The 12,500-nt window shown below is 51.6% G+C and overlaps 1 protein-coding gene across 4 annotated transcripts in view; it reads right to left on the reverse strand.

Moving 5' to 3' along the window:
* foxp4 (forkhead box P4) overlaps positions 1-12,500 on the reverse strand; it is a 63,063-nt gene that overhangs the window by 26,502 nt on the left and 24,061 nt on the right. For all 4 annotated transcript variants that reach the window (XM_076050190.1, XM_076050188.1, XM_076050192.1 and 1 more), the window contains exons 3-4: positions 8,111-8,233; positions 4,695-4,847 (exon numbers count right to left, since the gene is read on the reverse strand). In XM_076050190.1, the coding sequence (XP_075906305.1) occupies positions 4,695-4,847; positions 8,111-8,233 (276 nt within the window). The remainder of the gene's footprint in view (positions 1-4,694; positions 4,848-8,110; positions 8,234-12,500) is intronic.

The following is a 12,500-nucleotide window of genomic DNA, read 5'->3' on the forward strand; positions in this document are numbered from 1 at the left end:
TATATATATATGTATACATACACACTGTACATATACAGGGTTTTACTCTCTGTTCTTGATGATTACGCCGTTCCTGTTTCCTGTTACATCACTCGACACGCTCACATACAAAGTAAATCTAAAGGTCCCATATTAGAGGCACATTCATGATTTTCACCCTTCACACTGCAGCAGCCAGCAGCACATTTTGGATCACGGGCGCCAGAAAGCAGCATATTTAGCCCTTTGTTTGCAAGCTTCCTGTTTGATTTTTGCTTCCCTTTAAAAAAAAAAACGATGCAACGTGGAAGCAATATCTACCTGACCAAAGTGTGAGAGGTTTCGGGGCCTGCGCTGACATCACAAAGGGCTGATTTACAGAACCGGGTTCATGCACAAACTTTCTGAACAGGAAAGCAAGTAAAAGAAGTGCGGACAGACTTTTTCCATTTCCTCCTTCTGTCATTCTGAGAGGCTACAAGTGATTACAAAACACAGTGAGGTGAGTTTTGCATCTTTAAGCAAATTATCATAATTATAATGATTATTATAATTGATATGATCACTTATTATCTAATTAATGATGTTTATCTGCTTTTTAAAAAAAAAATAAATAAATAAAACTAGGAGGCTTGAAAAAATCCTGGGGGGATGGTGTGTGTGTGTGTGTGTGTGTGTGTGTGTGTGTGTGTGTGTGTGTGTGTGTGTGTGTGTGTGTCTGTGAGACTGTGTGGCGCGTGGCAGCAACGTCGGTGTGTGTTACGGTGATAAATGTCCCCCTTCCTGCTCTCCCAGTCTGGCCCTGCACTGCGAGTGTTTGAAGTCCCCAGCGGAGCCGCCCCCGGGGAGACGGACTTTATCTCGCACTGATAACAGGAGGAGGGCAAAAATAAATAAATACAAGTTGAGGAACTGCTCATTGTGTGCTGCCTGCCCGTGCGAACGAGCGAGCGAGCGAGCGTGCGGCGGACAGAGAGTGCCGCTCTGGAACTCTCTGAGTGCCGCACATCTCACAGGAAGGGCAGCGAGGTCACTTCCTGTCAGAGCTGGTGCCTTGGGGAGCAGAAGTCTGCTGGCAACGTGTTTGTGATGAGGAGGGGAGGGGGCGGTGAGGACGGTGGAGGTGAGTCGACAGAAAAAAACATAAAAATATAAACCCCACTGGAAAACGAATTCATGACGCGGGAACTTGTTTACAGTTAGGAAGAACTGCTTGTGCCTTTTTCACCCCAGTTATCTTGAAATGACGTCCAGAGCAATAACTTTGGAACTCCATTGGAAGTCGCAGGTCCTATTTCTCATGAATGAGCGAGTCACAACTTTGGTTTTACTTTTTGCAGGCGGACAAATGACGAAACCAAGATAACAGGAAATTACTCAGTTTGGATTTTGCAAAACATTTTGCAAGAGGAAAGAAAGAACAACACAAAGGGCCGGGCAAGGAACCGAAGGGGAAGAATTCTAGCCTTTAAAGATGCTGTGCACGCAGCATAGGTGTGTGTGTGTGTGTGTGTGTGTGTGTGTGTGTGTGTGTGTGTGTGTTAGACACCAAGCAGTCAAAGCCGGGATGTGAGGAAACAAACCCAAGTTGGTTTGTTAGTCGGTTTGCTCATTTGTGTGTGTGTGTGTGTGTGTGTGTGTGTGTGTGTGTGTGTGTTGCATTAAAACACTAGTAAACTTGGCCGAAGTTCCGCTCTTGCGAAACAGATTGCCTAATTCTCATTCGCTTGCATGAAAGCTGTTTATCGCGCTCGCAGTGGCCCCGACTGAACAGTTTGCCTCCTTCCCCTCCGACTCTGCAGCCCACCCACAGCTTCCTAAAAAAAAAAACTTTTCCGTCTATTATATTACATCTACTCCTTTTTTCCACCTCTTTCGTTCCTGCCTGAGATACAGCGACGCTTCTTTGGAACACACACTTTGTGTGTGTGTGTGTGTGTGTGTATGGGTGTGTGTGGGTGAGTGCGCGCGCCCGTGCGCTGCGTTCTGTTTACATTAGCTGTGGCTGAGTGGCCAAAGCTAGCGCAGTAACAGGCTGTCAATGTGATTTATGAGCACATCACACACTGTCTGAGCCTGCCAGTCACACAGACGCACACACACACACACACACAGGCTGAGAGACACTTGAGGACCGACACACACACACACACACACACACATCATGCAGGCACACATCTCTTGCGATGGTCAGAGTCACTTCATTAAGCTGACTCCTGACCAGTCCCAAATGCAGTGGCGCCTCGCACAAACGCTGTCCCACTACACACACACACACACACACACACACACACACACACACGCTCCCGTCTTTCAATGCATCACGTCCTCGTGGACAAGGAATTGAGCAGGAATTGCACAAAAGAGCGGGAGGGGTCAAGAGGTCACAGCCGCTCAAGCTGAGACTGTTTTATTCCAGTTCCCTCCATCACTGTCTGCTCTTGCTTCTGCTGCTGCTCCCTCTCTCTCTCTCTCTCTCTCTCTCTCTCTCTCTCTCTGGCTGTCCTCTCTCTGGCAGGACAGCCAGAGAGAGAGAGAGAGAGAGGGAAATCTGATGAGAACCCCCCCCCCCCCCCACGCACCCCGACTCCACCACTCGGTGGGGCCGGTCCGATTATTGGCAGCGTGCAGTTCTGCCAGAGAGGCACGCTTGGCCGCTCAGCGTCCAACAGTTTCACTTTGGAGGCTTAAATAACAGGAAAGCGAGGCCTGGCTCTTCGCTATCCGACCGACGGCACCTGCTCCGTCGGGGGAGATGTCACAATCAAAGAAAAATGTTGTTTTTGTCTCGCGGCAACGGAGAAAAAAAAAAAACACAAGAAAACAAAACCAAACCCAAAAAAAAAAAATCAGAGACTGCTGAGTGGCCTTAGTCATATCAGCTGCACGCAGCTCAGCGGGGACCCATATCCCCCCCCAACCCCCCCCACCCCCCGAGTCTGTCTGTGTCTGTGTGTGTGTGTGTGTGTGTGTGTGTGTGTGTGTGTGCGCGGCGAGCCGTCACACATCAAGCCTCTCCCGTGCACGCCTGCGCCTGTGTGCTGCTGTGTGACCAGCGTTTGCACTTGTCTCGTCCTTACAGGACAACAGACCTGAAAACTGGGACAGCCACAGAGAGACGGCAGAGCGTCGGGTGAGGGGGGCGTGGGGGGGGGGCGCAGTGGATGAAGGGGGGGCGAGCGGGGTGGGGAAAAAAAAAACAAAAAAAAAACACACCCTCTCAACAACATGCGAGTCGACCACAACTGGTTTGCTTTGGTCACGGTCGAGTTGGCTGACCGCTGTCGGCGAGGAGCGAGCTGGAGGAGGAGGAGGGGGGGAGGGGGGGGGTGTCGGTGGTGGTGGGCTGCCCACTGGGAGAGAGGGATTGTGGGAAGGGGTGAGCAGAGAGAGAGAGAGAGAGAGAGAGAGACGGAGGATGTGTCTTCTCATGCGTTCATCAGAAAAGTCTCGCCAGGGACTATTTTTTTTTCTTCTCTTTCCGCCGCCGTCTTTCCCTCAGCGGCCTTCAGTGTGACGGCTCTGCTTTTCGTGAATTATGATCCCCGCACTGTATTTACACGCCGCCGACATGCTCGCACAGGCATACACGCGCGCGCGCGCACACTTTTTTTTTTTTATGCGCGCAGGTTATGACGGTAATCTGGCCTCATCGATTGAGATCCTCTTTGTTGTGCCGGGATGTGATCCCCGCTGATCCGCCGTGATCCTATTGTACCGCGGCGGCGGCGGCGCAGGCGGAGGCGGCTGGAGCTGCTGCAACGTTGCAATATGCAAGAGCATTAGGCGGAGTAGAGGAGAAGGAGCGCAGAGGAAGAGGGAGGCTCCCCTCGGCCGGCGGGGGTTAATTGACAATTAAAAGAGTGTCAAGGCCCTTCTTCCTCCTGCAGGGGTGGAGGGGGGGGGGGGGGGCAACTCGGAAAGGCACGCAAATGAATCATTTGGCAGCGTAACGTATGGGCTCAGCGCTGCTGCTGCTGCTGCTGCTGCACGGCTCTGACGCGGTTGCAACCGTGGTGAGAAAAATAAAGAATAAAATAAAAATGCACCGTTGCCCATAAAAGTTGGAATAAAAACTGACTTGCACGAGCTGTGCTTTACAGCCTCAGACGCGCCGTGCACGCGTTCAGCTCGACTCAGTGACTCAGACACACGACTGCTGCGCCCGCTCAGGTTCAGGTTACTACTGAGCAGCTGAAACGCAGAACGCTGTCCAAAAAAAAAATGACTCATAAAGGAATCCCAGCACCTTTAACGCCGCCGCCAACCCCTGCTGGCTCCCCCCTCACTGCATTCCCATGATGCCAGCCGGGCAGCGGGGACATACTGGCACAATATGGCGGAAAAAGGTGGAGATAATTTATTTTTTAGCCTCCGATTTATTCCATTTTTGGGATAATGTATAATCCATGAAGTCATCTATTCTGATTCCCTGTTAGATCCTTTGAAGCGTCGCGCACTGGGCCTTTAACTCATTCCTCACACACACACACACACACACACACACACACACACACACACACACACACACACACACACACACACAGTGAACTGACCCTACTTCCTATACATCAGATCCCTGAGGTACTCCTTCCTTGCGTCGGCTCCTCGTGTCAACCACTTTCACCGTGTTTAAGTGTACTTTTGTACTTCAGAGTGTGTACTTGAGCTGAGTGTGTGTGTGTGTGTGTGTGTGCGTGCTCGGCGAGGTTCACCTCTTTCGCCGCTTGCTTCCCAGCCTGCTGCTGTTGTTGCTGCTGCTGCTGCTGCTGCTGCTGTTGCTGCTGCTGCTGTTGCTGCTGCTGCTGCTGCTGAGTGAGAAGCTGCAGATGCAACTGCTCCTGTTGCTTCTTGTAATATTCCTGCAACTGGAGACAGAAGAGAGGGAGGCCGGGTGAGGAGGAGGAGGAGGAGGAGGAGGAGGAAGGAACGCACTTTGTATCAACCTCGACATTTCTACGATCTCCCGGCGGCGGAATGCGAGACGGTGGAGACTGAATGGGAGTCTGGAGGGAACGCAGCCGCCGCGTCGTCGTCTTGTGTGCTCGGCTGCAGACGGAGGCGAAGGCCGCGGCGCATCCTTACACACACAGAGATTTATTGACAAACTGCAAAATAAACACGGGGCACCGGCAAGCAGGAGATGAGCAGCGCGTGCGAAGTGAGTTTGTCAAAGCTGCCCTGTAGTGGCGGGCGGGGGGGTGGTTGGTTCTTTATGTCGAGTTCAAGCGCAGCAAGGATCTAACGGCTGCTCAGCGCTGAAGGTCAGGAAGGAATGAGCTCCAGGAAAACATAGAAGACACACACACACACACACACACACACACACACACACACACACACACACACACACACACTGGAGAAAGTGGGCCCTGCTGCTGTTTGCTGGACTGGATTCATCAGCACTGATGAATCACAATTAGCATGTGTGTCGCTTGTGGTTGTGCGCTGCGGTACCACAAGAGCGAAAACAGCAAGTGGCGCAACAGGGAGATGACGATCCGCACAGCACATTAGCTGCGTTTCCACCCCCCCCCCCTGGGATTGCGCAAAAACCTAAATATCGCAATAGAAAACTGGTTGTGGAAATACGTAAACCTGGACAAACCTCTCAAATAAGGCTAAAAGGTTTTTATGCTCTCATGAGGAGGTTTTCCAGACGTATCGAGATGGAGTTATCGCAAAATAAAAAGAAAATTTACTGTTTACTGTTTGTCCACTGTCACCTGTGCTATCGCACCATCACTTCCACACACACACACACACACCTTCCCCCGCCAGCCGTCTACTCCGGCGCCTCCACAAGTGTTTTTCCTCCTCGGCTGCGATTATGAGCGGCGACCGGCGAGCTGAGCGGCGATGCCAGACGCAATCATTTTTAAACGGCCGGATTTAGCGCCGCCGCTTATAATTTATGGAAACCTGCGCACGCATTAATTGGGGGTTTACGCGCGCTCGCCCGCAGACTTCCCTCCGACCGGCCGCGGCTCGTCTGTTTGTTTGACTTTCTAATCACTAATTTACTCAGGAAGCTCCATTAAGATTTTAATCTCGCCGAGAGGAGAGAGAGCGAGGCGAGCAGACAGGAAAGACTCACGCTGGCCACAGTTTGTGTTGTTGCGTGTGTGTGTGCGTGTGTGTGTGTGTGGCTCTCCTGACAACAGCTTTTACATGTGTCCTCCTGCCGTTTGTCTTTGTTTCATGGTGCGTCAAACGTTCAAAGAGGCTCCTCGGCAGCAGTTGTTTCGGCCTCTCATGCGTCTGACACGCCGGCCGGCCGTCCTCGCCAGGCCACGCCCCGCCGACTCCCACCGCCACCGCCCACCGCAGCCGCCACCGCCAAGCTGTTTTACATTTCCAGTCTCAATCTTCTCCCAGCCATAACTTAAACTTTGCATAATTTACGGTTCTTTTTGTACGTCGCCGACGTTCCTTCTTGTCCTTAATTTATTTTAAACGCGGGGACTCGTTCCTTCTCGCCGCTCCTTCTCTTCCATCTGTCTTTCTTCCCTTTTATCGCTCTTTAGGCTGAGTTAATCTCTTTTTTTCCGCGTCACCGGCCCGCGATCGCCTCCTCGTCACGCAGACAAATGCATATGCAAGCGGACGCGGACGCGGATGCGGCCGCGCGCGCACGCACGCACACACACACGTGCGCGGCTGGAGAGCGGCGAGTTGAGGGAATAATTAAGTGATAATTAAGGTCTTTTTAATGATTTGATTCAGTGGCTCCGTGCATTAAGAGCATGTGTAAGTGAGGCACTCACCTCTCCAGCCTATTACCGTGACCTTGACTTTAGTGAACGGCGCCGAGAAATAAAGGCAGAGCCGCAGCGCAGCAAAAGTAAAGGTTAGAAGGAAGCTGAAAGGTTAAAGCACGTGCGCGCGCACATGCAAATCGGCGGAGGAAGGCCTGCACAAACACACAGCTGTTGTGCGGCGGCGGCGGCCCGTAAACCTTCCTCACGCGCCCCTGTCACAGTGCCGTATTGCCATGGGGATATCAAGTGTAATGCTTCACTGAGTGATACGTTGGCCGTTGGTCTGCAAGTGTGTTTCTGCGCACAGAAAGTGCATGATGGGCAGATATACACTTATACACACTTAGAGCTGCAAAGTCCATACTGTGGTTAATTAGGTGGGAGAGCAATGTTAAACGCAGTGGTTTTAATAGAGGGAGTGCGTGCGTGCGTGCGTGCGTGCGTGCGTGCGTGCGTGCGTGCGTGCGTGCGTGTGTTATTGTGTGTTACAGTGTGTGCATTATCAATGCCCTCCACACCCCCCCCCAACCACCGCCCCCTCCCGCCCCCTGCATCTCCTTTTTCCTCGTTAGAGAGAAAAAATAAAGAGGTGGTGAGGAGGTTCTTGAAGCACGTCTGCGTCCACCAGTCCAGCGCATTTCACATTTTCATTACGATACATGTTGTCAGATCTCCCCCCCGCCGCAATTTATACTGGCCTACAGCTACGGCGCCTTATTAAATCTCCGCTCCGCTCTGGCCTTGCCTTGCCTTGCCTTGCCTTGCCTTGCCTTGCCTGGCCCGTGTGCGTTGTGTGTGTTTTCTGGGCATCTCCACTCTGTTAATAATCCTCTTAACGGCTTTTTACAAGGTCCGCAGGTAGCGGAGGTCACGAGGCAGTGGCTGAGCGCTTAACAGATCCGTCGTGGACAGCGAGTGTTTATTGGTTTGTGTTGACATGGCAACTCTTCAGTCACTGCAGCGTGGGGCTCGGAGACGAGGGGGGGGGGGGGGGGGTTGCTGTTATCAACACACTGAATCGCTTTAATTTGGCTCCAAGATGCCTGTACGCAGGTGTCTTGCACGCAAAACCCTGGCGTTTCATGCACGTATGTGCATGTGTGTGCTTGCAGGTGGGTGCATGAATGTTCTCTGGCAGGCGGAGGAGGTGGAGGAGGGGGAGGAGGAAGGGGGAAGTCTGACACAAGCGAACGCGTGGATGCGAGCGTTTATCTTCAAAGATCTCCGGGCATCAAATGAGACACAATCACACCCAGTGTGTGTCAGCACCTCCTGAAACAAGACGCATCCAAACATGCGGATCTGGGACCGGCTCCAACCCAAGTACGGTAAGTGTGTGCGTGTGTGTGTGTGTGTGTGTGTGTGTTTACCTGCTGGAGCATCAGAGCTTGCTGTTGTTGCAGCAGGGCCTGCAGCTGAGGAGGAGACAGGATCTGTTGCATCTGCTGAGGAGTGATCATCTGAGGGCTCATCATGGCCATGGACACGGGCACCTGAGGACCAGACATGCAGGCAGTTATTATTTGTGAGTCGACGCGACGACAAGATCGACGGTTCGCAGGTGTCGGACAGGTGTGTTAACGCGTTCACTCCAAACACAAAAACCTGAATGCCGCACACCGTGTTGTGTCTCTCTCTTTTTCTTCCACTCTGTTGTCAATCACCGGGAGAAGATAAAACAGACAAACACGAGACTTACATTTTTTTTTCTTTTCGTTTTATTTTATTTATTCTTTTTTTTGGAAAAAAAAAAAAAAAAAAAAGGCAATTTCTCTGACAAGACAGTGTGGGAGGGGGTGTGGGTGGGGTGGGGGGGGCGCAGATACGCAATCTTTGCGTAAGATATAAAATCTTATCTGCTTCCATAAACACACGATTAGGACTTCCTCCGATTCTCTTTCCACGCAGACAAGCCTGGCTAACAAGAAAGGCACAACAAAGTGGCTATCTGATGAGATGTCTATCTTATCGGCGAGTGGGCTGCAGGCGGGCAAATACAGAGAGCGGGGGGGGGGGGGGGATGGAGCAGGAGGAGCTGCGGGGCTGGCTGGCTGGCTGCCTTGCAGAATGCATGGTGCAAGAAGCACACTTAACGCACATGCACTGTACACAGAGACGGGCAGAGATCCTAATCTGATGACAAACAGTAAGAAACTGAAGGCAAACTGGAGACAAACGTTAATCAGAAACGGAGACTGTGGCGTGCATGCACAACAACCTGCTGACTGGGTGCCTTTCTTTCTTTTTTTTTTTTTCTGTCTCTTCGGGCCGATTTGAAAAGTTTTTGTTTTGGTGAATTCATGTGAATCCCTGTGTCTGCTGTCTTCGCTCTCACTCGGTGCCGCATCCTTCCTACACCAGCTCTGACGGCAGAGAGAAAAAACTCCTGAACCCTGGAGCAGATCAACCTACTGCAGAAAACGGACGCCACAAGTGGCGACGAATGAAGTGTGAATGCTTCTCACTTGCCAATAACATCAGCAGTTATTTATTATTTTCTGTGGCTTTATCTAAAAATCAACATACACATTTCACGTCAATGGAACTGCATTTAGGCCTTGACGTCTATCAGATAAGGTCAAGACAGGGGGAAATAAAGATATGTAAGGCCTGAATGCATGCGCACAACAATAATGTATGTGTGTATTTATGAATACCATTACTTGCTAATGGGTTCCTTTAAATGTTGAACACTGTGCTACCAGCTCTGAAAGTGGTGGAGTATCTGCCTCCCTCAAGGCCAAGCTGCACCTTATCTTGTGTGTGTGTGTGTTTGTGTGAGCTTGTGCACTTTGACCAGTTTGAGTCTATCTGCAACCACCACCTGAGGGAAAAGCCTCAGGAGCTGCTAATGATAAATCAAATCTCTAAAGAGCCGAGTCGACTTTGTAAATAAGACAGCAAGTAAACACTTGGAAAAAAGAAGAAGAGGAAACTCTCCTCCTCCACCCTCCCATCCACCCGTCTTTTTTTCACCCTCTTCTTCTCCTCTAAACGAACACCCACAGAATAGGAGGCGGGTCACGGGCGCGATCCGGGTGCCAAGGTTTTTGCGGGGAAGGAGCAGCGTTGGGGGTATTTAGGGGAATGAGCTGCAGCACGAGCGTGTTTGAGCTAAAGGGAGGAGAGGAGGAGGAGGAGGAGGAGGAGGAAGAAAAGAGTGGGAGCACGCCGTGGCAGTGTGCGGGGCGGGGGCGCGTCAGTTGGTAAAGGAGCATGCAAAGGAGAGGAGGAGGGTGTGGGGAGGGGGGGCAAGGTGGGGGCGCTGATGGGTGCCGCTTGGCGTCATGCCAGCTTGCCCCCGCCGCCGCCGGGCCTTGTCAGTCTAAGCTGCCAAATGAAAAGCTGTAATTAATTGCTCTTGTGCATCCCATTCTTCCTCCCTGACAACTCATACATTCTATTTTATACACACCGCCATTGACATTTTCAAGTCACGGGCGCAATAATTACTGGAGTTATAGCACCTTTCTGTGTGTTGGCTGACTGCAAGTGTGTGTGTGTGTGTGTGTGTGTGTGCGTGCATGCAAATGTTAAAGGCTGTATCTGCGTGTGTGTGTGTGTGTGTGTGTGTGTGTGTGTGTGTGTGTGTGTGTGTGTGGCAGTCTGGATGCTGAGTATAGGTTTGACGCCATTAATTGCCCCTATAATCTAATATCACAAAGCGTGGTGATTATGGGGCATGCGTTACCGCCGCCATACGACGCCGCCAGCCTGAGAGCGCCGCCACAAAACAAAAGGCTCGCCATTAGCGATTTGACGGGCCGGGACAAAAGCACCTCACAATGCGGAATTATATTTTCATTCGGCTTTGTCTCTCCCCGGTGAATGATTTCTCCCCTTTCATTGGACTGTGAATAGGGAGAGTCTGAAAAGCCGGCCGATTTGAAGTCAGCCATTTATTAAATGCATTTAAATTTTTTTTTCTCCCTCAACCCCGCTCCCTCCCGTTGCTCTCGTCCCATTTTTTTTCATATTGCATGTTAATTTAAAAGAGAGAGATGCGTGGTAGATTAGCGGGAGAGGTAAAGCGAGGGGTGGGGGAGGAGGGAGGGGTGAGGATGAGAGGAGGAGGGGAAGGGGGAAGGGGGTGGGGGGGGTGGGGGGTGCAGGAGCAGGAAAAAAAAGAGGGATCCACACACAGGGAGAAGATAGGAGAGGGTGGGAAATAGGGAGTAGGGAAAAAAAGAGGAAATAATTGTTGGGGGGGATGAGTGTCACACAGTTGGCAGGCGACCACATGAGCGATCTCTCTGGAGCTCCATGTAACGGCCGTGCACGCACATACACACCCACACACACACACACACACAGGGGAAGATAACAGCGACACAATCCTGCTCAGTCCCTGTTTGTTAAATGTGAAAGTTGAAACAAGCAATAATAAGGCTCAAACAATGTCACTGCTTTCATTAGCATGCAAGGATCAGTCATATGTGCATTCAATGGCAGGCACGCACACACACACACACACACACACACACACACACATGCGCGCGCACTGTGCCGCTGCTCTGCTGAGGGCTCGGCGGCTGACAGAGGTCAACTCCCGTCTCCAAGAGAGGGAGTCGGGATGGGAGAGGGGGAGCGAGGGGGGGAGGGAGGGAGGGGGGGAGGAGGGGAGGAGGGGAGGAGGAAGAGGACGGGGAGAAGCGGGAGACAGCCTTGTCGTTTACAGAGAGCGGAGGAGTAATTAGAGGGGTTGTTTGAAGAGGGAGTTTAACTGATTAACAAAGGAAGAGAGGGAGCAGCGAGGGAGCCCAGCTGAAGATGGGAAGGAGAAGGAGGAGAAAGCATGGGGGTGGGGGAGGAGGGGTGGCGAGGGGCGATAGGGCGGTGGTGGTGGGGGAGTCCCAGAGGAGAAGGGAGGGAGGAAAAAAAGGGGGAGAGAGACGTAACTTGCATCTCAATGAGGCTCCGTCCCTTCCTCCTCCTCCTCCTCCTCCTCCTCCACCTCTCCCTTGATGACTTTTCATTCTAACGAGAGGGAAAAGCCCCACTTTCCATTTCAGATGAGGGCTGGGAAACAGAGAGAGGACGGCCATCTGATATTAAAACCGGCCGCCGCCGGGAATAAGGCCGAGTGTGGTGGTGGCGGCGGCAGCGGCGGCGCTCTGTTTACACAGAGGCAGGGCTGCTGCAACGCCGGCGTCCGCCTCTCATTTAGCGGTGAACTTTAGATTTCACACCTTGGCCTCCCGCCTGAATGAAGCCTTTGATTAAAAAACAAGCAAAAAAAAAAAGCACTGACAATCGCATGACCCGTCAAAGGACTGCGATATTTAGTTATGGGATAGAAATTCTTCCCTAAATTCCTCCAAAAGTTGCGTGGTAATTGTGTAGAAAAAACAAACTTTAAAACAGATTCGCTGTTGAACTGCCATCCTTAATGGTGTGGAGTGTAAACTAGTGTGCTTGTGTGTGTGTGTGTGTGTGTCTGTGTGTCTGTGTGTGTGTGTGATGGCAGAGAGAAGAAAGGAGGCTATAATCAGAATCTAAACAGGCTCTCAGTCTAAATGATGCGGGCCCTGCCTCCGGGTCTATGGGGACACGCAGGAGAGACGGATAATTGAAAAAATGACAGAGGAGGAAGGAGAGAAGAAGAAGAGAGGGAGGGGGCGGGAGGGGAAGGAGGAGGAGGAGGAGGAGAAGTCCCCTCCTCCCTTTTGCCTGGTAGGAGCAAACCCCAAAGCTGTTTATCCTTGTCACAGAGCATTAGCACCTCGCTGTAGAGGGGACGCCTGCCTTTCTGTCACACTC

This window comes from Nelusetta ayraudi, unplaced genomic scaffold (assembly GCF_046127955.1).
Source record: "Nelusetta ayraudi isolate G7.1 ecotype Tasmania unplaced genomic scaffold, CSIRO-AGI_Nayr_v1 ptg000124l, whole genome shotgun sequence".
Lineage (NCBI taxonomy): Eukaryota > Metazoa > Chordata > Actinopteri > Tetraodontiformes > Monacanthidae > Nelusetta > Nelusetta ayraudi.